General features: G+C 44.2%; 1 protein-coding gene across 5 annotated transcripts in view; it reads left to right on the top strand.

Annotated features, from left to right (window-relative positions):
* USP15 (ubiquitin specific peptidase 15) overlaps window positions 1-25,616 on the top strand; it is a 709,686-nt gene that overhangs the window by 92,568 nt on the left and 591,502 nt on the right. For all 5 annotated transcript variants that reach the window (XR_011281918.1, XM_069629847.1, XM_069629849.1 and 2 more), the window contains exon 3: window positions 19,710-19,840. Coding sequence is in view for 4 of the 5 variants with exons in the window: in XM_069629847.1 (XP_069485948.1) it covers window positions 19,710-19,840 (131 nt within the window). In the remaining variant the exon portion in view is untranslated. The remainder of the gene's footprint in view (window positions 1-19,709; window positions 19,841-25,616) is intronic.

Genomic DNA, 25,616 nt, shown 5'->3' with positions numbered 1-25,616 from the left:
TCTTATTCTGGTGTAAATGGTGGTCAAATAGGGCTTCTCTGTTGTTATTAAATGCTCTCTTCGCTGCATCTTTAACTAGACGTTTGGGATATCCTCGGTTAGTCAGTTTCGTAATCAATTTGTTGGCACCTTCCTCATATGACTCTCTCGTACTGCTATTCCTCTTAATACGAAGAAATTGACCAAAGGGTAAATTATTCTTCACATGTTGGGCATGGTGACTAGAATAATGAAGAAGAGCATTTCTATCTGTTGCTTTGTTATAAGGTTTTATCAATAAGGTACCCTGATGATGGTATATCGAAATGTCCAGAAAATCAATCGTAAAATTACTCATTTTCATAGTAAATTTAAGGTACCTATTTTGTGTGTTCAGCCATTTGTTGAATTCATTGGCTTCTTCTACACTGCCCTTCCAAATGACAAAAATGTCATCTATGTAACGCAGCCAACACACTATATTGTCTTGAAACGGGTTTAGACTGCGATATATGATGGTTTCTTCAAACATATTGACGTATAGATTAGCTAGATTAGGTGCCATAGCTGCACCCATGGCCGTCCCTTCAATTTGGACATAAAACTGTCCCATAAATTGAAAAAAATTGTTCGTCAACGCCATCTCTGTACACCACTTTATGAAAGAATTGGAAACCGGATGGTCATCTTCTCTTTTGAGGAGGGTTTCTTCTACAACCTCAAGTGTTGCTTGTTGGGGTATGTTGGTATATAAAGCCTGTATGTCCAGACATAATAATAGATTGATATCTGGATCAAACTGGCTACCCTCAATTCTCATTATGGCATCAGTGGTATCTTTTACATAGCTTCTCATGCTGGGTATGAAAGGTCGGAGATAGCAATCTGCGTATTTGGACAACGGTTCCAGCAGCGAATCAATACCAGAGACTATGGGTCTTCCGGGGGGGTTTCTTAGGTTTTTATGGATTTTGGGGAGTATGTAGAAGATTGGAATTCTACCATTCTCTCTCACAAGATATTCTCCTTCTTGTTTACTAATGAGTTTTAAATCCACTGCTTTAGTCACTTTGTCTCTAATGTTCGTAAGTAATTCATTACTGGGATCCTTATCTATTTTTTTGTAATGGTTAGTATTTGATAGTAGATTCAAACACTCTTCCACATATTGAGTTCTATCTAGAACTACTATTGCACCCCCTTTGTCAGCTTGTCGAATGATGATATTGGTATTCGACCCTAAAGATTTAAGAGTACTCTGTTCACTTTTGCTGAGGTTGGAATGTCTGGGGATGCCCATAGATTCCAATGCTCTTAACTCTTCTAATACCTTCTTTTCGAAAACAATAGATTCAGGGGAATACGAAGATGGGGGGGCACAGAAAATAGAAGGGTTTCTGAGGCTACTACAATTTTTTGAACCATTAAAGGCATTATTTTCAAAGAATTCTTTAAGGTGGACTTTTCTCATGAATTTTTGAAACTCCACTCTGAACTCAAATGGGTTATGATGTTTAGATATCACATAATTTAGACCTTTATTCAGTACACATTTTTCATGTTCAGTTAGAATGGTAGCGGAGAGATTAACTACCAACCCCTGTGACTCCGGGTCTGCATCCGGTCTGGGGCCCATTGTCTTTGTCCGCTGCCTCTTTCTAAAAAAGGCTGTCGTTGATCATTTCTACCTTGATAGTTACCCCTTGCACCCCTTCCTCTATTGGGTCTATTCTCGCTTTCCTTGCTGTTACCACTCGATCCTGTTCTACTATACTCCTCATTATCATCAGATCCTGCACTCGAACTGTATGAAGTATTTCTAAAACGTACTCTACGATTTGGCTGTTGATTACGTCCAGGTTTTGGATCTCCAAACTTATAATCTTTGTTAGTATAAATAAAAGCCTTCTCATGTGAGAAATTCTGTACATCTTTCTTCATACGTTTCACTCGTTCTGTAATTGTTTCCATTTTGAAATCCTGCATTTCTTTTAGATGTTTGTCTAGACTAGTCTTAAAAGCCTCAACTTCAAATTTCTTCTTAATCTCTTCTTCCAATGATTTTAAATCCACTTCTATTTTTTTAGCAGTTTCCTGGGCTGTTTCTATTATTAGAATAAGCCAATCTCGACCACATTTATTAGAAATGTAACTCCATTTCAATTTAAAATCTTGGTTATCCAAAAATAATCTAGGTTCATTCCTGACAATCAATCCTTGTGGTAATGCCTGGTGCTTGACGTATTCTAACATGATGATGGCATGTAACTCAGTTCTTATGAGTCTTTTTCTTAATTGTGCAAGTTCATCCCATTGATCGTCTTTAGTGAGGATATCTAGGTCTTTGTCCAAGCCCATTATTGGTAGGGATTCTATCAATTTACGTACATATTCATCATTATATGCCAGGCATTTATCTGATTGAGACGCCATCATAACCGTGGTACACGGTGAGGGTATATACTGTGTGGTTCTTTTACAGAATCAAGAGAGAGTAAGGCTGTACAAGCCACCGAGACCAGATGGTCTCTAACTATATTTTTCTCAAACGGCAAAAACCATGCATTAATGGATCACAAAACACACTCCTTACCACATGGATAAGACTGGTAGTATATAAAAGAAGGTGTAAAACATGACGCACAATATATCCACAGGAATTGCACCTACACGTAAATCCGTATATTCCTTTAAAACATGTCTTTATTTAATTCATTATAACACTCTTAAAATGATCATATTACATAAAATTCATCATCCAACACACAAGATATAAAACATAAAAAAAGACTCAACTTTACAACACATAACAATCCCAAAAATTCGGGTTAAATCTGCTGATTTTTACATTGACTCCGTGTGGGACTCCACACTGAAGAAATTTCTTTTCAATATCAGTTTTATTAGTATTTCCTCAATAACCCAACTTGTACAAGTTTCTGTCCTAAGAGCACGTATTACTGTGGGACATTCATCAGGGGTACAGATGGTATGTGTTTGTATCTGAAGGTGGATTGTATCTCTTTCCTGGCACTTTCTTGTCGCTCTGGATATAGCTAAAATTGACACCTGTTGGATAGAAACAGCGTGTATTACTAACTTGTATGGTAGTTTTGTGTCTATTAAATAGACTACAAACATCATCACCCTGATCCAAAAAAGGGTGTGAGGTAAATATCTTACTTGACATACCTTCTGAATTGTGGTGATAACTTCCACAAGCCTCACCAAATCGTAGATTTTGGTGACACACGACTTCCAAATGATTACAGGAGGTCGCTCACAAACTGCCTCTCAACTTCTATAAAAAGAAACACACAGATAGAATTCCTAAACTCATTTTCAACTCAGGTGAGGACTGTATATGATCTATTGTCTTTAAGTATCCAAGTCTTACTTACAGCACTTCCATGTAAATCAGGACTCCAGGTGAGGATGTGCCTCCAACTCGATAGATGGTAGGGTGGGACGGCAAAATTAAATCTCCCTGTGGAGTCAAAAGAGAACCAATGAGTTGTGGTAACCATTTGTCTCTGGACACTTTATTTAAAAAAATCCCCTTATGTAAGGGAACTTCAATCAAGGATAGGGTGAAAGTTCGCCCAAACTCTTAAAACTCTAGGGTTACGACCAATACTTAAATTCCAAGTACTCTTACAACCAAATTACTACGAAAGGTGATTGTATATCGAAGCTACGAGCCACTATATATATTATCCCTCTTACCACGTGTCGCTTGGAACTCTAAAGTTACAGCAAATACGACACAAAAATTGGATACCGGGACTTTTTTATGACTGGAGTACTGCTAAAGATAATTATATATCTAAGTTGCGAGTCTGTACACACACTCCCTCTTACCTTGAAAAACCGAGTGTGGCCTCTGGATAGATCCCAGGTAAGAATACGCCACCTAACACTGAACCCAAAGCACTTTTCAAAATATTCATGTGACTCCGTCACGTTACTCGAAAAACGTGCAGACGTCACGCGTATGAAATCGCGTAGTGACGTCATCACGTGTCGCGTAGTGTCCACAAATCGCGTGTGACAATGTCTAAGAAACTGTAACCAGAGGCGGGCATACTGAAGCTCACTCCCTAACTCCCAAAGCTGTGGGGTACATAAAGAGGAAGGAATAAAGAGAAAAGATCATGAGGGAAAAAAAATTGAGGGAAAAAAATAATAAGGTAAAAGAACATCGCTGACCGTGCCCCATAAGGTATCAAAACAATGTATTGTCATGGTAAGCTGTGATATAGTTTGTAAACATGAGTATAATCAGTAGAATTGTCAAATAAACACAATCACACAATCACCGAATTGCCATCTATTTTTCAAAGGTACAGTCTCAGCATCTGTTCAAACCCTTTTGTCAGCAGTATACGATCCTATTACAAAATTGCAGAACAAAGCCATGACTTTTTTTAAAAGGTGCATCCAAAACATCTATTTCGCCCCTTGTTTCAAATATAATAATGAAGAACAACATTTGGCACGATGATGATATTACTACATTCTTAGATCAACTTCATAATCATCAATGTGAGGATCAGTAGACTTAAAACATGTATTCTAGGAAACTTCCTAAAACCAATACATCTATATGTACATATATGTACTATATGGCTTCCAAGAGGTTCCTGAACCCGCCAAATCAAAGCTTCTCTCCATTGTAATGGAGGGAAGACCAGTTAACCAGCATGTGATCAAAATCTTCCTCGACACTGCGGAAACTGCAGGCAGGTCTCTGGCCCAAGGGACCCTACTAAAAAGACACACTTGGCTGCGTACGTCGGGTTTTAAACCGGAAACTCAAGCCTCCCTCATCAACAAGCCCATTGAGGACTCTAACCTCTTCGGGAAGGCGGTGGATGAGGCTTTGGAAACAGCCAAAAAGGAGCATGAGACTATAGAGTCTCTTCACCACATCAGACAGAAACCTTCCACCCAGAGGGGTAATAACTCTCGGCGGTCCTTTCGAGGGCAAGCCCGTGCTGGTCAAAACAACTACGTCACGGGAAACTTCAACTCAGGACAGACTACTGGAAACACTGCATACTACTCAGCAAGGGGTCAGAAATGCGGCAAAGGCAGAGGTTTCCCAATCCCAGAGGAGCCACAGCCTCTGGTCAGAAATGACCTTCAAATCCAGGTCCCCTCCCATGTTACAACGGTCGGGGGGGGCGATTAACATCTTTCCTCATGGCATGGGAGGGGATAACTTCAGACCAGTGGGTCATAAAGACGGTCACCCACAGTTACTGTGTGGAATTCGCCCGACCTCCACAATTCAGACCGCTGCGCTCACGACGCCTTTCACCGGACCATCTGGCGATCCTCCACCAAGTGCCCAAGATGCACCAGGAACCAGTTACCATGATACTGGTGGCCCACATGTGGGCCCGCCAACCCTGGTTCGCTCACCTGATGGAAATGTCCCTCTCCCCACCAGTAAAACTACCCTCCCGTACAACATGTTGTCTCAGGACAGGGGGAAGACCCTACACCCATGCCCACAAACCCTGAATTTAGCAGCTTGGCTCCTGAGGTCATAGAGTTTGGACACCTGCAACTCCCTCAGAGGTGCATGGACATACTCAGGGAAGCGAGAAAACCGAATATACGTTATTGCTATGCCAGCGAATGGAAACGTTTTGTCATCTGGTGCAACTCCAAGGGCGTCAATCCCATCGATTGCTCACCCACTCAAATTGTGCTGTTTCTTACACATCTGTTGGAAACTGGGTTAGTCTTCAACTCCCTGGGTTAGTTCATCTGGCTGCTGTCAGCCTACACCACATCACAACAAAAGGTGTCGTGATGGAAAATACCAGTGATTAAGGCCTTTATGGAAGGGGTTAAGGGGATTTATCCTCCCATTTCTCACCCAGCGCCTGGATGGGATCTGAATGTGGTTTTGACCAGGCTCATGGGAGCTCCCTTTTGAGCCTAAGCATAAAGCGAGTCTGAAAGATCTTCCTAGTGGCTACCACTTCTATCAGAGGGGTTAGCGAACTACAGACTCTATCTGTTCTAGACCCCTTTGTTACAGTCCACAAAGATAAGGTAGTTCTGCGCACACATCCCAGGTTTGCACCTAAATTCATCTCAAAGTTCCACGTGAATCAATCAAGAGCCATGAAAGTCTTCTCGGACATCGCCAACGCCACTCCCACGACAATCCACTGCGGGGTCCCTCAAGGATTTTGCACTGCACCCACACTCTATAACTTGTTCACCAAGCCCCTCTTTGACAAACTTGACTCATACGGCATCACATACACGAACTACGCGACGACACACAAGTACTTCTACCACTTACCGGATCATACAACGAAGACGCTAAGGCACTCCGCACTATCTACTCCGTCATCAAGGCATGGATGGCAGTCAATGGCCTCTGCCTCAATGGTGATAAGACTGAAATCATGATATTAGGTCAACAGAACACCCTAGACAAACTTGACAAACTATAAGTTAACTTCTCCATAGACAACTCCATCATCCCCGTATCCACAGCCGTCAAGACACTGGGAGTATACCTTGACTCTTCACTTTCGATGACCAGACAAGTCAGCGCAATCACATCCGCATCCGCACACACCACCAAACTCATAAACGCCATCAAGCCCTACCTCTCTAAACCCAACTGCCTCTCTATAGCGAAGGCAACCATTGGAGCCAAGCTGGACTACTGTAACACACTCCTAGCAGGCACTTCAGCCAAAAACATAAACAGACTACAAGTCACGCAGAACAATGCCCTCCGGGCTGCTCTTAGTATCCCAAGAAGAGAGCATGTCACCCAGGCCAGGCACTCAGCCCAATGGCTTCCGGTCAAAGAACGGATCACTCTCAAAATCCTCACCCTCACTCACAAATGCCTCTCTCTCTCCGCCCCGTCCTATCTATCTGAAACCATCCTCAAACCCTCCTCCTCCCGTCCCACCAGGACGCAATACTCCAACTTAATCTGCATCCCACGCATCAAAAAAGCCAAAGCCGGTGGTCTTAGTTTCCCCTACATTGCAGCCAAGACCTGGAACGCACTCCCTGCAGACATCAGAGCAGAATACTCACTCCCTATTTTCCGCAGGAAACTAAAAACCTCTGTCCTTGCAAAATAATCAGGAAATTCTCAGGAATCCATGTAAATATACTGCGTTGCCAATGTATATATGTCTACTGTAAATTCATTATTGTATGTAATTACTGTATCCTATGTAACCAAGACATTGTCTGTAACAAGCACCACGATGCCCCCGGGCTGCCGTGCGCTCTACAAATCTGAATAAACAAATCAATCGAACTACACACTTTCTTCCAGAACCCTATTAACATGGCCGAAAGAGCCCTTCACACACTAGATGTGCGTAGGGCAGTTCTGTTCTACCTGGAAAGAACTAAACAACTGAGAAAGACAAAACAATTCTTTGTCTCAGTGGCAGCTGGTAGAGAAGGGGATCCTGTCTCTAAATCGGCTATCTCAAGGTGGATTGTCAAATGCATCACAATATGTTACACTCTTACTAAGAGAGAACTGCCCTTCAAGCATAGAGCACATTCTACTCGAGGCACTGGGGCATCCATAGCATTCATTGCAAATGTTCCCCTTGAGTCCATTTGCAAAGCAGCAACCTGGAGTTCTGTACACACCTTTACAAAACACTGTTGCCTAGACACTCATTCTAGGTCTGATTCTCAGGTGGGACAAGCAGTATTAAGACATCTTTTCTCTACTGTTCCTTCTCACAACCCACCTCCAACTCTGGGTACTGTTCGCTAGTCGATGCACAGCATGTGATTCTAAGCAGATTAACAAGCATTAGAAGACATGCATTACTTACCGTAATAGCATTTCTGATGATTGTATCTGCTTAGATTCACATGCGCCCTCCCACCTCCCTGCTAGGGGTGGAAGTAACATAGACGTCTTACTAATTTCTCTCTTTATGTACTCACTCACTATAGCCTTGTGCTCTCATGGCAGAAAAAATACAATCGTAGGGACCTCGGCACATGAGGGATTTTGGGTACACTACACGTCACGATAGGGATAGTGTTACAGACACGCCTATGCCGACGTCCCCTTTCGGTCCCCGAAAGACAAGATGCAATACTCTGCGGTTACCACTGGATGTCGGACCATATGCACAGCATGTGAATCTAAGCAGATACAATCATCAGAAATGCCATTACGGTAAGTAATGCATGTCATTTTCCCTTGTTCCCTCCCTTTCCTTGAAGTGCTTTGAAACTCTTTGTGTATAGGCGCTATATAAATAAACTATCATATTATTCCTCGGGATCATTTGCTCTGGAGACCTGACAGCCAGACCACACTGGTCATTTGACTATCTGCAAAAAAATTCCAATTTAAGCTTTTAAATCAAATCCAACGACTAAGCAAGTCCAATTTGTTTTTTTTTTTTTGTTTTTTTTGCCCCCTCCCTCTCATTATTACTGCAAATTCTCTGCTGCTTTATCACTGCAAATCTTTTATGATAATATTAGGTGGTTTAATCCATTTACGAGCATGTACCAAGACATTTCAATTGGAGAGTAAGGGGATCTTGACTACTGTAAAAAGGTCTCTGGCGGATATCCTTCTGTGTTTTCCGATATTGTCTCCATTACGAAACTAGGTTTTTTGTGTACCTTTGCAATCAAGGAGCAAAGGAGGATGAACATGGCTTCACTGGTATCCAAGTAAGTATCTGGACTACGCACATTCCTTTGCTTTACGCAAAGGCATTGTGTAGCATGTTGCTCCAGTCTTTATACTTGTGGGGGCCGTGTACCCTGTAATTGTGGGAGGGGAGGATGTGGCAGAGCTTAGTCAAACATACATAATCATCTCTCATGCAAATCAATGGTACATGGATTTGCTAATCCAGATGCGACCGTTCTTCATGCCAAAGCACTAAGTGGCCAATAAAGCTCCATGCCAGTTGGTATGTTTTTGTTGGTCCAAGATCGGGTGAAATCTAACTGTTTCCTGTGTAGTACAAAACAGTTTCATCATAATCCATCCTGCAGCTGCCTCCTGAACATTCAAATGTGCCCATGTTTGCTGACGACCAACGCGCTGATTCTACTCTCTCTCCAGTCAGTGGGCTGACCCTTTGCGATCACTGTTGCTCTATTTGCCGAATGAAAATAAAAGTCCACTCTTTCAATGCTCATTGTTGGAAGCTGGTTGGCGGCTGATGTTTGGCAAGATTTGAATACTACTTGTACCCAGAGCCACCGACCGAGGTGACCCTGGAAAAAGTACAATGGAGCATGTGCCACAGGGGAGGGGTGGGGTAGAGTAAATAGTGGTATGGCGTGAAAACTCCCCATCTACCCCCATTAACAGATGGAGGAAAGGATTTGATATATGGAGGGGAAGGCATGTGTTGTGTGATGATAGAAAGGGGGTATGAGGAATTTCCCTCATTAATGGGGAAGGTAACTAATATGGCAGTGATTGGGGGGTGTTGGGGGGGGGGGGGGTCAATGCCGAATAGGGAAAACACCATGTAGGCTTAATTGAAGAGTAGAAATCGAGTGGCGATCAGGGATGGTAGAGTTGGGTAATGGGAAACCGGTTAGACAAATAGACCCCACCATTTCTTATGGACATATCTGTGCTTGCAAGGAATTAGACCTTTTGAAGTGCTGCATTTAACCGTCCCTTGATCTCCCAACCTAAAGGCCCCTTTTTGGCAGGTGGCTGCTCTTCTTCGCACCTCTCACCAAGCACAAGACTTTGTAGCCGTCATATGGCTGAAGGCACGCCCTTGAACGCTCACACCGGAGAAAAATGCAACCGGCTAGAGAAAAAAGGCCTAAGTCGATCTTGTAAAGATAACGTTTTAATCTCACACAAAATTAGAGCAACAGCAAAGAACTCTGCGGCCAAGAACGCTCTGCTGGAAAAGGGTACAAGCAGAGGCTTAAGAGGAGACACATTGTCATTGTGCCGCAATACCATGCAGTAAAAACCTGCATGGATGGTTGGTGTGCACCTATACAGGATCTGCCTGCCACATAAGGGATGCCAGGTCATTGGTTCCAGCCCAGTCAGTCCATCTTCCATCATGTGGGTGCTGCAGAGATAATCTTCTTCTCACTGACAAAGGTCAAAGAACAAATTAGCTACACTTCTAACATAATTCTACTTCATCATTATACTGTGCACCTGGCAAGCTTTAAGACTGGCACAAAGGAGGTTCTGGGGCACTCTGACCTCCACACACTCACATTTCACTCACCCCCTTTCGTGCCATCCGAATCCAAGGTCTCCACCCTCGTTTTGAACTATAATTCATCCCTCCCAGCACCTCGCAATACAAATCATATTATTGTATCTCAAAGACGTGCAATGTCTGTTTTCTTTGAACATTCTAGACTTGTTTAGGATTAGTGGTCGAAGGTCACCTGATGCCATGGAATTTAAGGTTCTTGGGGGGGTTTAGTCAATTTTATATGGATTATAACTCGTGGTTGCCTGGGGCGTGGGCCGTTTCATGCTTTGGCCAGTGTGAGATGTAAGGAACTCATGGTGGCAACAGTAAAGACACACACTTGTTCTTGTAGTTTCCATGATCGGGTAATTGCACAGAGGTTCCTGCGTGAACACCCTTGTGGTTTCAAACGTCTGTTACAGGTTTCCCCCTTTTCACATCAATGGTTCTATTAGCTTTCACAGTTCAATTAGTCGCTTGCTACTTTTCGTTCAACACAGTTTGGTTTCTTATATACTCTCCCCTCGACTCACAGGCTGTGATGAACTGCTTGTCTTTCTTTGTTTTTGGAGTCAAGGTCGATACTCTGGAGAGCAGCGTCTCTCCCCGGCTTGGTTATCAGCGGAGGAGGGTCTTGTGTAACGTTGACATCTGCAGCAACACACACTGGCTATTGTTTGCGGTCTTACGATTCCTTCTGCTGAGTTTTCACAGGCCTTGGTCGGAAAGGGCAAGGTCGCTTTTTTCCTAGTCACCCTCTCGGTATGCACCGTGTTTCGCCTCCTCTTGAACTGCTGTGCTGAGTTAGCTTTCATGTTGTGCGGTCTGCCTTGCTCGTACTGTGCTCTCATGCTCCCACCTTTTATCGAGGTGGGGAAGGGAAAGGGCTGTCAGGTGTGTGTAATTCCGGTCTATTGCCTGACCTTGGTATTGGGGCATGTCAGGTAAACGGCTGTGGTGTTAGTCCATGTTTTTTGTGTTTTGTGAAAGTGTTTGTGTCGTAAAAGAGGGGGGGAGGCAGTGTTTTGGAATATCCTACGTGGTAGGTAGGGGGAAAAGGTATTCAAAGAAGGGGGATACATTGTCTCACCCGTCGGTGTCCCACTCTCAAGGACTCTTTCACCCCCCCCATCCACATGATTCACCCTCACGGGTCCAACCCCAGGAACTGGATCCAATAGTGATGGCCGTGTCCTGGCCACCTGGATGACAGATCCCCAGGGACTAGTCGGGGAGACACCTTCCTTCATGTGATGTAGCCACATTTGTTTCACTGGGGAACTAGGAAAGAAAATCTACATTTTCCTGGTATTTTACTTTTCGGTGTTCCACTGCGAAACAATAGGGTTGTAGGTCTAGAAACCATTGCATGACCTCGGGGTTGTAATCTTTACTTTGGCTAATCCAACCAAGGGGTGAGTGATCGGCGGCAAGTATAAACCTTCACCCTAATGGGTAGTACCTGCGATATATAATGGCCCATTTGATGGCTAGTGCCTCTAATTCTACCACAGAGCCGTTTTTTTCACCTCAGAACAACTTGTGACTGGCGTATAGTATGGTATGTTGTAATCTGTCGCAAATTTGGGACAAGACGGCTCCTAACACTGTAAGGGAGGCATCCGTCTGTAACACAAACTCCTTTTGAGAAGTCGACAATCTTCAGGATTGGGTTCTGGCACAAAGTCTGTTTCAGAATGTTCTAGACTAGCTTGTCTTCGTCATTCCAATGAAGTTTCTGGGGTTCTGCATTTTTAAGATTATTGGTTAGCCGGGCTGTTTTGTCCAAAAAGTTGGCGATAAACCTACGGTAATACCCATCCCTATTAATTCAAGGAAAGCTCTGTGCTCTTTTGGTCGTATGGGTTGCTGTATCTAAGACGGCTTTTACCTTTTCATGTTGGGGCTAAACATTCCGATGTCGGTCCTGCCACACTTCGTGTGCCTCAAGTACGTTTCCATTATTTGTTGGTTTTCCATAATGAGTACTGATTTAATTTAGGGTAATAGAAATAGAGCCCTGGGGCAAGCATTGAGGAAGTCTGAGCTCTTCCCTCGGTAGCTCTAATGGTGCTAATAAGGTCCTTGGAGCACTATTACTGAACACCAGATCTCTGGTTAAACACTCTGTAGAAATAGAGTACATTTTGGATCGGATATAGATAGTTGTTCCCTGACAGACATGGCTCCATGAGACGGCTGGCCCTTACTTGATACTAGCTACCCCCAAAGACTTTTCTAATTTATGTGTTAATAGGGAGAATCAAGATGTGGGGAGTGGCAATTATCTTCAATAATAATTTGGATATATGGCAATCAGACGTACAAGACCCTAGCGGCTCTGAGAGACTGTTTAGTTAGAACAGATGGATCCACTACGCTGAACATGTTACTGATTTATTGTCGACCATCTATCATGCCTGATTTTTGTCTCGCATTTGAATAGCCTGGTCCTTACACAACTGAAAGGTGCCCCAAATGGCTTAGAAAGGGCAACCTAAATCTCTGGAAGGACAATCTTAAGGACCTAGCAGCCGGGGAACTTGTTGGGTTCATGAATGCATTGGGCTTTAAACAACCTACGCCTAGCAAAGGTCCTATGCTTAACTGGGTCTTTTCACATAATATGAATGTAAGTCAGCCGTATATTTCCATATGCCAATGGTCCGATCACTCTTTCATTGAATTTATTATAAGCCTCGACTCTGCTAGCAAAAATGGCTTAGCTAAACAAAACTGAAAAATGTCTAGAAACTTGAGGAGGATTAATCCTGAGTCAATGAAGGAGTGGATCCTTTCCCTCTCCCAGAAGGACCTCTTGCCCTTTGTTAGTGTCGGAAGCATGACTGACTCCCTGCTGGATGTACTTGATAAAGCTATTACTATTTTAGCACCTTTAAAATAATAGGAAGGTGATCAGTCACACTAAAAATATTTGGTTTTCTGACGACCTAAAAGGTAAGCGAAAAGATTTCTACCAGTGGAAAAAGTCTAAAACGGTGCCTGATGAGCTATCTTATCAGCAGTCTGCCAGGGAATTTAAACTGGCGGTTATCAAAGCCAAGCATGACAGCACAGGTTAGTAGCCTTGTGTCGGTGTCCGCCTATCACATAAGGGTACTGTCCCATATTCGCCCCTTTTCTTTCCGAAAAGGGCTGCACAACAGTTGCCCGGTCCACTATTTCGTCTAAAATTCATTATTGTAGCTCCCTGCTGGTGGGTGTTGGTAAAAGAGAACTGACTAAACTCCAAGTAGTCCACAATGGCACCATTAGAGCGATTTTATGTGGATGCAGAAGTGTGAGCATGTATGAGAGGTGCGGAGAAGTCTGCATTGGCTGCGCATTGTAGCTTGGATAGATTTTTGATTACTGATGATTACCTATAAATCCTTGGCAAGGCTTTTCCCTGCATACATAGCCTGCAGACTTAAGAACAAACTAGATCCACACACCCTGCGCTGAAGCATTCTGAAATAGTTGCAAATACGGAAAGCCACCCTTGAATTAGTAAAAAAAAAGGGGCCTTTGGGGTGGCTGCTCCATTTAAGTGGAATACCCTGCCTGTCGAATTAAGAAGCTGCTAGTCTCTGGAGTGTTTCAAGAAACAGCTCAATGCACATCTGTTCAGATAATTCGTGGGTTAGGGCGAGTATGGTCCAATGTTTAGACACTGGGCTACTTTTCAGCCTCTTCGGCGCCGCATACCACCGGGCCACTTTGGCAGCGCTGTATAAATAATTTAAAGTAAAGATATTTTACGGCTGATTGGGCCAATCTGCACTTAGCTGGATTAGCAGTTAGGCACGCGTTTCTGAGGACTTTCATGATGGTTTAAAGGTGGAAGAGATGGTCTTCCCATGTTTTACTGTAAATGACGATATCAATGTAAGCTCCTCAAGTTGGAGTAGGGTTGTAGAATCCTATCCATGAGGCGTTGAAAAGTGGCTGGTGCACCATGTAGGCCGAAGGGGAGGACTTTAAACTATTCCTGTGTTGAGAACATGTTTTTTTCCTTCTCTTCCTTATCTGGCCCATATATGGGAACTTGTCAGTGCCCTTGGTTAAATCTAGGGTGGATAAATAGGTGGCTGTTTGAGTTTATCAGTCGTGTCATTGATGCATGGCATGGGATAGGCATCGAAGTCTGAGATGGTATTAACTTGAAAGAAGTCTATGCAGAATCTCCAGGAACGGTCAAGTTTAGTGACTAACACGATAGGAGAGCACTGTGGTCTTGAGGGGGGCTTAATAATATTGACTTTCAACATTTTGTTGACTTCCTCGATCACTATCTGTTCACAGGCTTCTGGTAGTCGATATGGCTTTAGATAAACTACTTTACCTTTAGGTGTTCTCATATAGTGGTATGTAGCTTTTACTCTTCCTGGTTTCTCTGAGAATACACCAGGAAATGAGATTAGTCGTTCTTTTAGATCTTCTTGCTGTTGGATAGACCCCACTCGGAAGGAATGAAGTCAACTTTGTCTATGTCCTCAGGAACCAGACAGGCTAATACTTTGGCATGGGTGGCTGACTGGTTCTCACTTACTCTTTCAAGAGGTTTATATGTTATAAGTGGATTTTCTGTTTTCTGTCTGGTTGGGCTATTTTATACGTACAGGTTCCCGTCCGTTCTATTATCTCATAAGGTCTGTGCCACTTGGAGACAGTTTTTCTGAGGTGGCTAAGAGGACCAGCACTTTGTCCTATAGAGAATGATCTTAAATTCACTTTATCATCGTAAGCAACCCTTTATTGACTCTGGGACTTCCCTATATGAGTACAAACAAGTCTCTGACCATTTTCATGTGTTCTCGTATTCGAGTGGCGTTTTTTCAGATTGGAATGGGGGGCTCCCCTCGTTCTTCCCAAGTTTCCCAGAGCATGTCCACGACATCTCTGGGTTCTCTTCTGTAGAACAATTCCAAAGGGAGAGAAACATGTGGAAGCCTGAGGGCTTTTCCCTAAGGCAAATAATGCCCATGGGAACATCTGATCCCAGTCCTTCCCATCCTTGACTACTAATTTCCATGAAATTAGTTTCAGGGTCTTATTGAATCTTTCTACCAGACCATTGATTTGTGTGTACTATACCCAAAGTTCGCAAGGTGGTGATGTGGAGTAGCTCTTCAAGTTCAGCCATTAGCTGACTCATAAAAATTGAACCTTGGTCTAATAGTATTTCTTTGGGAAAGCCAACCCTGGAGAAATGCAGTAGAAGATGATGCTTAAGGATCTGCTGGGTGATGTTATTTCACATTGGGAATGCCTCGTGGATATGAGGGTTCCATAGTCTACTATCACCAGGACATATTTATTGCCCAATTTAGATGTCTCTAGAGGTCCTGTTATGTCCATGCCAATTCTAGAAAAGAGGACTTGTGTGATCAGTAGCGGGTTCAGAGGGGCAGGTAATGGGATGTGCCTTCTGGTCTTTTGACATATTTCGCATGACTGGATGAAAGTTTTTATATCGGCGTGAATACCCGGCCAATAAAACTTCCCACTGAGTGCCTGTGTTTTAAATTGTCCTAAATGCCCTCCTGTAAGATGGGAATGCAAAATCTCTAGCACAACCTATTGATGAATCTTGGGTATCACTCATTAGGTTTTTACCACAACTTCGGTGGTGGTTTCTCTCCTATAAAGTAAATCCTCCCCCCCTCTCCCTCCTGTAATTCTGTCTCCCCGGAAGTTGGGATCAATAATGCCTGTTAAGACATCTATACCAAACTAATTGGGGCTAATTGGATGTATAACCCTGGAGAGGGGGGGGGGTATCAAAACGAAATCCGTAGGAATCGTTCCTCTTTTCCCAGGGGGAATAATAGCTTCCCTTCTGCTACAGATATCAAACCCTACTGATTCCTTGGTGGCAATGGAAGGATTAGAAGCTCCCCGACTACACTTTTGAAATTGTAGGGTTCCCCAATTTGTTTCAGTTGAGTCACATCCAACTCATGAAACCATATGCAAGGAACTCGTGGTGGCCACAGTAAAGACAGACACAAGTGATCACAGTTCAGGGTGTTTATTGAACTATAAATGCAGGATGGAAAAACACCTAACATAAACCTAAATCTAAGATGGGAGCAAGCTTTGACCATCAAATAATAAGGCAGTCTTAGTGGCGTTGTGTCATATAAAAAGGTGTATACTAAGAAAAACCTATTGCCAATCCTTATTCTAGATGCAAAAAGAAGTGTGGGATAATAGAAGTGTTCACAAAATAAGTCGGGAGGCGGTACTTGAGGTCTCCCTTCCCCACGTTTTCAGCACGGGACAAGGTGGGACTTTGGAGCAGAGCACACGCTCGAGCTTTCCATGCACAAGGTAACTGTTCAGTTTTCAGCAATCAGGACATCTGGTGGTTGTCTCTTTTCTCTCAATAGTCTCTCGCCAGCGTGAGCCTTATTCAAACAAACACAAAGTTCTGTTCCACATATGTTTTGGGTGAACGCTTCACCCCTGGATCCCCCCTCTTCCTGGTGCTGACCTCTCACAAATCGTATTCAACAAAGTAAACAAAACAGTTACTTTCTCAGTGAAGTTTGGGTGATGATTTTCCACCCTTGGATCTCCCTCTCTCGTGATCGGGCCCCTTTTGAATGTCGTCCTCCCTCCTTCTGGATCACTATGACTTTCCTTGCATTCACAAGCCTTAATGTATTTTCAAACCATTTACTGTGGACATTCCTTCATCGGGTTCACTCCTGTCAACACACTGTTCATTCGTTAATTTCATCAAGCTGGATTGGTTTCCCTTAGTTTCACATTCATCTGTTGATCAAAGACTTTCAACTGTATAGAGGATTTTACAAGACCCCTGTATGACCTCTTTGTCATCTCTTCTCGCCTTTCCCAAGGCCTTCTGTTCCTTGTAGTTTCCATGATCGGGTAATTGCACAGAAGTTCCTGCTTGAACACCCATGTGATAAACTTCTCTGTTTCTGGTTGTCCCCTTTTTTTTACATCAATAGTTTTTTAAGCTTTCACAGTTCAATTAGTCGCTTGCTACTTTTCGTTCAACAAAGTTCGGTTTCTTATCGACTCTCCAGCAGTGATGAACTGCTTGGCTTTCTTTGTTTTCGCAGTCAAGGTCGATACTCCAGAGACCAGCGTCTCTCCCCGGCTTGGTTCTCAGCGGAGGAGGGTCTCATGTACCCTTGACATCAGGCCACAATCCTTTTGGGTAGAGAAACATTTTTGCAACACTGTTGGAACAATGAATTAGCTTTATGGCGGTTGGGGGTGTGGGTTATCCTCATGGGAGCTCGCAATTGGGGCCTAGTGCATGAAATGTCGCATTTGCCATGCAGGGCTTGTCTCCTAACTATGATTACTAACATCTATGCATAATGCACTAACATCTACACAAAATGGCAATCTTGCTCATCCCCTGGGTTACAGTATGTGGGTTGATTGTATTGGGGTGGGGTCCTACCACCGTCCCTCCTCCTACCCTCCCCCCAGACCATCATCGTGCTTCGAATGCAGCTCAACTTACTCTTAAGCGCTTAGGGGAGCAGGAGGGGGTTGCCCCCTTCCCGCAAAGCTCACCCCCATCTTTAATTAAACTGGGTGCAATCGAATGCTAACAGCTGAATTCCCAGTGTATTGTTTTTAACCATACATTGCTTTTCCAAACCATGAACAAACTGAAATGATACTAGTACCGTCAAGACGCATTACATGCAAGTCTTGTAGCCATGAATAATTCAATCTAGTGATTAAGTCATTATTCAAAGCTTTTTATCTATTGCACTTTGGTTGTTTGTCACTTTGTTTCTGTCTTTACGAGGCCTGCAGGAAAGTAAAGCACGTGGACTTGTTGTGCAGCTGTTCAGGGGATCAGTCAGTTTAGTGTAGAATGTTGAGTTAAAAGCACCAGAGCCAAGAGTTGCAACAAACACAATTGATAAAGTGAACCAAACGTTTTTCATTGGGAGTGTGGCCTTACAAATGCCAGCATTCAATTTTCATGTTTGCTAATTGGCATGGTCTGGATAAAAGCGACTGACATGGGACTATTTGACTAGTTTGTAGCGAGCAGGCTACTTGAAGACTCCTCATAAATATCTGCACCTGGCGAGTGCTTAGCAAACTGATAGTAAGACTGTGGCCAGGACACCACCAGCCCATGATGGTACCTCCTGCTACTTCGTATCCAACACATGACAAATGGAAGAGCACGGTGTGTCAACTGCAAGGTTAGCATCCAGTATTCTTCTGTTCTTACATTTTTGTATAGTGCTCTTTTGTAAATGTGACGGGTCCTTCAGATGGTCCTCATGGTAGATGGTTATTGCTCCCCTTTGCAATGGTATGTGCACGAGAATGGTAGGCTCATTATTTGGGTGTAGCCGTCCCAGGGGTGAAGTGTTTGTATTTGTCGTTAGATTTGAGCGTTGTTTTGTTTGGGTGTTCTTGGTTTCTAGCATCAAAGATGTGGAAAGCCGCACCCTCTTGCTTCAGGCATTAAAGCTATAGATGGCAAGGTAGTTTTGATTGGGTGTGGCGGTTGCAGCCTTGGACAGTAAGTGTACATGTTCCCTTGGTGACTTAAAGGAATGTTGGCATTGTTGGGATGAAGTATCGAGGTTCTCTGTGGATGTAGGGTGGTTGGCTCTGCATGGATCACCCAGTTAAGGACTAGTGAAGGTAACCTTTCTTTTGTTATTTGTAAGAAGGGTGGTGTGTGGTATGGAAGCTTAGTGACTGGTGAACCTGGAGCTCCAAAGATTACAGGGAAGACCGTTGAACAAGATTCAGGGTGGGAGCCAGAATTGAGAGGACGTTCTGCTCTCCTATGTAACCTCTATTTATGCCTTGCAACTGATACAGCAGCTCTCTTCTGCACTTGCCTGGCTGCAGTGTGCTTCTTGCCTTGATATTCTTGATGGTTTCATTTACAGTAGGCAATCTTGTATTTTTAAAAGCATACTCCCTCTAATTAATAAATCCTTCGGTTTTGCTGTGGCCTTCTGCTAGATTTTGGACACCAGGAAGTTAATTGTAGGTTCCACCCTGAATATAATTAAGATAGCCTATGAGTCATTAGTGCTGAAAGAAATCGATTTAAGATGGCAGAGTGGTCTCCTTCATGACCTGCTTTCCTTTTGTTGCTTGTTAGTAATGTAATTCTTAAGTATAGTTTTAGCGCTAGGTGCAGTGTTAGTTACCATACTTCCTTCATGTAGTTTGCAGGTTATCTCCCCCACAAAAACGCCAAGATTTGAATGCATTTGTTTGTTTCTGTCTATGTGCTAGTGGCCCAAAGATGTTTGAGTGCAAACTTTCTAACCGCATGGATAAATGTAAGATTTAGGTTTAGCTAAAATCTTTCATAAATATATATTTCATTCAATTTAAAGAATACAGTCCTTTTAAGAATTAACCTTCTGGTTTTACAAGAGTTTAGCGGGGTACCTCTCTGGGAAATCATTTTAAACCACTTGCAATGTGTTCTGAATTGTAAATCCTTCCTTACAGATAGTGACTCTCAGTCTCTCAAAGAGCACCTCATTGATGAGCTGGACTACATCCTGCTGCCCACGGAGGGCTGGAATAAGCTGGTCAGCTGGTACACTCTGATGGAGGGGCAGGAGCCAATTGCACGCAAGGTATTCTTCTATTGTTTACGTTTGTATGATTTGAAGTTGATTTGTGTTGTGTCCTGTATAATTGTATTGTATCTGTTAGTGAAAAAGGATAGAATATATCCTGATGTAATGTACTCTTATCTGACATATATGAATGAATTCTTGCAGGACTGTCTACTCAACCACCTAGAAAAACAAATTAAATGGAATGACCAAAGATCAGAGTTTCGACATGTGGGGAATTGGTGGGCAAAGGAAGAAAGTATCATGTGTTGGCGTTATACTAATCAGTGGATTATGTCATATCTAATTCCACAAAGCGGTTTGTAAAATGAAGCCATGTTTACCCAACATTGTGAAATGTGCTTCCCTAGTGCCAGGCCTGGTCCACTGACCTGTGTAGCTGAGCCTGATGGTAGCATTAGACTGATTCAGATAGGCTTCCTACAGAGATGTGCTGCGGGTTAACTTTACCCAAATTCACCATTCATGAAATAGGATTTTCTGTGCCGATTTTTCTGGTTGTTTTCATGGTAGTGCCTTAAAATAGTATATCATTAAGGCTGCACATTTAAAGCAGCTGATCCAGCGTGTGAACTGATCCACCAGGAATATACTGCGTAAGAGAATGCACATCTTTACAAACCATACAAAGTAAACCACGCTGATGCATCTGGGATTCACGGTTGAGTGCATTATTGCATTGTCAATAGTAGTTTATTAAGAATAAAGCAACCCTTCAGCCTTGCCAATGCGAGCCTCCAGTCGCCCTGTGAGTTTCACATCCAGTCGAACAGTCTGTGAGCCAACCCAGTTACATTACATGAACCTCTCTTCAGAGTTTCAGGAGAGATCATGAATTCTACAAAACAGATGGAAATTCAAACACAATTCAAAATCAATTAGTGTGTGAATCTCTGAAGACTGAGCCTGTCTGAATACAAGCAGTTATGGGGGGATTTTGTGTGGTGATTCAATCCTATATTAAGCCCAGTATAGTCCTGCTTCCGTTAGTCGATTTTGTTTTGGGATGAGTCAGGGCCAGCATACACCTGGAGAGGAGCATGTAATGAGTGGTGGACAGCCATTAAAGTAGGGCATTCTTTTTTGTAACTATTAAAGGACATTTTAGTAAGATTTGTAATTCGGATGGTCTACGCTGAAGCAAAGTGCTCGAGTAGGCTGACGATGGGGGCTGCAGCTTAAGCACACAAAAGAGAATGTGGCCCTCTGTGAGACGGTTGCTGAGAAATGTTTACAAAGGGGGTAAGTCCTTGGAATAGTTTCTGCGAGTCAGGGGCACTGCCTCCAACCCAGGGTTTTACCTTGTGAGGGGTGGGACGCTCTCACCCTACACAAAGGTCTGAAACCGTCAAAACTGCACAAAAACAATGAGTAAACCTCTCCAGAGCGGTTCTATGTGATATTTCTGCATTTTGAAGGCTGAACACAAAAAAGACTATTTTATTTCAGCCGTTTTTGTGTGGCTTTCAAAATGCAGAAATATAATGTCTCTTGGGGGGAGGGTGTTTCACTGGTTTTATCGATTCACCTGCCGCCCCACCATATCACGCGTGTGGAATTTCTTTGGAATTGGAAGGGGGTTCACCCGCGAGCTGCTCCTTCTTCCCTCCTGCTTCCCTCGAAAAACATTTCCCTTCACCGCACCGAAGACAAACTGATTCACACACATACAAACACACTCGTGTTTACCCGCTCCCCTGACCTCTCTACCATGCCTCCTCCTCCGCCACACACTCAAAATTCAGAGAAAGACTTTCCTCAGACGTCCACGTCTTTCCTCCTCCTCCCTTGCCTGTCGGCCCCTGCGCGCACTAGTTTGTGTGGTATTGACATGACAGTTCGATTTTAGAAAGACTGTTAGGAGTGGTCTTCAAGCAGTCATTGTAAACCGTGTTTTTAATTTTTCTTTTATTGAAACGAAAGTTTCACTCCACACCCTCCAGAGCTTGAGTATTGAAATGTATCAGAACCCTCACCCAACTTTATCTTCTGCCTTTTAGAAATAACAAAAACAGCATTGCCTCTTTGGTACCGGTAGCAAGCGAGGTGCCCTCTGCCCTGAAGTTGTGACCTAAAGGTGGGTGGCAATTTTAGTAGGAACTAGTGAGAATACCAGAAGAATAGTGTTAATTGTTTTTCAGTTGATACCCCCCTGAACAAAAGGTGCTGGAAGCTAATTGTTTATGCACCAGTTTGCTCCGACATGTAGAATTGCAAACTGCAACGTCAGTACCTACCTTGTTCGCTTGCCACATCCACACCACTGATGATCCACCGGTTTCCTGTTTATGCACTTCATTGCATGCAAAAGCTGACAGTCTTTTGCAAAACAATACAATAATACTGCAAGCCACTCTTACTGGTTCAATATGGTGGATTGCTGTCCCGGTGTATCATAGCTATTTGGACAACAATCTGGGGGATGGATAAAGTTGCTAGAGCTTTGAGATCTGACCAGTCTAGGAGGCATGAATGGAGGCCCTATATTGCAGTATTTCATCACCCGCCACCAGTTTGTGGGTGAGATTGACTATAAGCTTTAAAAAGAAATAAGTGTACTTTGGAAATGCCGAGGGGCATGCTTAGGGTGGATGCTATATGTCCAGTTTAAAATGACATAAAGCAGTATAATGGTAATCAAACACACTTATTTGTTTGTAAACCTTTTCCGTTCTGCTTGAATGAATGACCTGTCTTTCATTCTAAATATGGTAGCACTGCCTAGTCTATTCAAAAACTCTTTGAAAAACTAAAGCATTGCCCTGCTCCATAACGGCACCAATCATTTGCACCTGTTAATGTTCTGTTCAGTGTAGTGCGCAAGTGCTATAGCAATGGCTTTGGGGAGATGCTAATCACCAGTGAGCTGAACCAGAATTGAAGAAGGGACTTTATCTTTGGTTTAAAGGTGAAGTACTGTGGGTGCGTGCATTTAATGAATGCTTGTTTTCCATGTGTTCCCACAAAAAAATTGATATGCACTATTAGAAATCCACTGTCTTATCTAGAGTTGCAGGCCATCTTGGGAACACCATGCGTTTGTTGCTTATGCATCCCTTTTCCTCTACACCATACTTGCCCCCTGCCTCTTTCCCTCTGTCAACAAGCATGTTTTTATGTCTATTCATCCATTCGGAAGAAGGGCTTCCACCTACTCCATACGTTTTCTTTGAGAAAACCCTTCCCCCATACACCCCTTGCTCAGTGTTTATGGATTGACATTGTTTGTAGCCACTTTGCATTGCCTGATGTAGTATTCCAGCGCCCCCCTCCCTACCCTACTGTGTCCCCTACTCCTATATGTATTTCGAATGTATTTTGTCCTCCAACGTATTCCACATCTTTGACATGTAATGTCTACAGCTGTGCACTTCGGAAACTTATTCTGCAGAGGGCCTTGTGCGTCAATGGCGTCGGATCGATGTCCCTCGAAGGCCTCCGTTGAGGATGATGTCACCGGATGTTATAAATAAGACGCACGGCGCCCGTAGCCTCAGTTTGCTTCGAGAACTCGGCGCACCTCCTGTATTCTTCGTGAGAATGTCTTCCTCTTCGACCCCTCCGACTCCGCGGTCTGGCTTCAAGAACTGCTGGGACTGCAAGTCTAAAATGTATGTCACCGACCCGCGTCGCATTTGTTTGTCGTGCTTGGGCGAGAGTCACGACACAGACGACTGTTCCAAATTCCAGTCGCTGGCTGCTAAGGCCTTGTGGGGAAGGTAAGAGGAAGCTTCAGGTAGGTAGGGGTTCAAAACCCAGTAAGTTGTAAATCCAAATCCAACGGTATGTCCACCGACGATTCGAGGGATACGTCTCCGTGTCAGAAGGAGTCCCAGGGGTCTCGTTCCCGGAGTGGTTTCTGCCATTCGTTCTCCTCGTCTCGGCGTTCTAGGAAGCTCTGTCACCGGTCGCCTTCCCCTTTGTCCTCTGAGGATGGTGCTGCTAGGAGTGGATTGCCCGACTGAGCCCTTGATCCCGGGGGAATGGTCTGCTTTTCGTGAGCAGATTTTGGCGATTTTTTTCAATCGCAGGGCACAGTTCCGTCCGCGCCTTCTGACGAAGCCGGCAAGGAATGGTCTCGATCCGTGGCTCGCATGCCTTCGGGCTCAGGTCCTCGGCGCGATCCTAATCGGGAACCTTTGAGATCCCGTTCGGACAATGATCCGGATGGTCGCAAGAGACGTGCTTCCAGGTCTCGATCCTGGTCCCCATCGAGACCGCAGAAACCTGCTAAGGGCTCGAGGTCAGCGTCGACTCCGTCATGTCTGTCGGATACCGACGTTGAAGCTTTGCCTTCGTATCAGCCCACCAGTGTCGATACAAAAACCCTCGAGGCTGAAGCCATCGTCGCCATTGACGACTTCAAAGCCTTTTGGCTGAAATTTGTCTGAGAGGCCTGTTATGGACTCCAGGCCCCCGGCTGTTCTGAGACAGGACTTTTTCCTCCCTCTGGATGACATCCATGAGGCGGAGGAGAGGTCATATTTTGATCTTGACCCTGTTGAGCCTGATGGAGCTCCTGTCTTTTCAGGGGATGGCCAACTGGAAGAGTTGAGACAAATTCTTCATGGCGCTAGTGGCCTGGACACTTCTCCGGAAGTGGAGTTTGACAGGCCTGAGCCTGGAGCTCATGCTGAGTCGTCCCACAGGAGACTCATGGCTAGAGTCTCAGAGTATCTGGGCTGGTCCAGTCCTCCTGAAGATTTTGTGCAAGATGATCTCACTGACATTTAAGATCAAGGTCCGTCGTCTGACCGGTGTTACTTTTTCATCTAACCTTACAGAAAAGGGTGGCGGCTGCTTAGCAGTCACCGGAATCTCTTCGGCTGTTAGAAAATCGTTAACCAAGAAATCCCGCCCTTCCGGTAGTGACCGTAGCTACCTATCCACTCACCCCACTCCTGAGAGTTTTAGTTCATGCGGCTATGGCCACCTCGAGGCAGGCGGTGTACCCTACCATCCCTCCTGATGGGGACGACAAACGCTTAGATGGTTGGGCACGCAAGGTGTTTTCTGTGTGGAGTATGGTGCTGAAATCCGCCAACTCCACTTGTGCCTTGGCAAGATTTGCACACACTCTGTGGAACTGTTGTTCTCTTGCGGCTGAGCATATTCCCGAGGGGAAAGAAAGGGATGGGTTCCTTGCTCTCGTGCAAAATGGCAAGGGTGCCATGTGTGAATCCCTTCAGTCGAGTTTAGACACGGCCGACAGTGTTATCCGGTCCATGACTGCGAGCACCATTATACGCAGATTTGCGTGGTTGCGGAAGTCGGGTTTTGCTCCGGATGTGCAAGCCTGTTTTTTGAACATGCCCTTTGATGGCACGCATTTGTTTGTCAGAAAGGCTGACCAGAGCCTTGAGAGGTTGCAGACCTCAAAAGCTGTGGCGAAATCTTGAAGCGCAGCTGTGTCAACTTCCGCCTTTTCGTCCTAGGGGACAGCAGTGGAGGGGAGGTTCTTTTCGTTACTACTCCTCCTTTGGTAGAACAAGAGGAGCCGCCAGTCAAAGGGGTCAGCGTAAAAGTACCCATGGTGATAGGGGAAATAGAGGTGCCAAAGCCGCTCAGGCAGCTGCCTCTTTGCCTTCAGACACTCCTGTAGCCGCTCCAAAACAGTCATGAGGCCATGTCCCATGGTTCACCGGTTGGGGGCAGACTGTCTTAGTATCTCGAAGAGTGGCGAGCCATTTCTTTGGATGCGTGGCTTCTGGATACAATCGCCCACGGCTACTGCCTTCCCTTCCTAAAGCGGCCTCATGACAATCCACCGGGG

This window comes from Ambystoma mexicanum, chromosome 12, assembly GCF_040938575.1.
Source record: "Ambystoma mexicanum isolate Mex_15411 chromosome 12, UKY_AmexF1_1, whole genome shotgun sequence".
NCBI classification, from domain to species: Eukaryota; Metazoa; Chordata; class Amphibia; order Caudata; family Ambystomatidae; genus Ambystoma; species Ambystoma mexicanum.
Note: the sequence above shows the minus strand (reverse complement) of the source record. Positions and strands in the feature narration are given on the sequence as shown.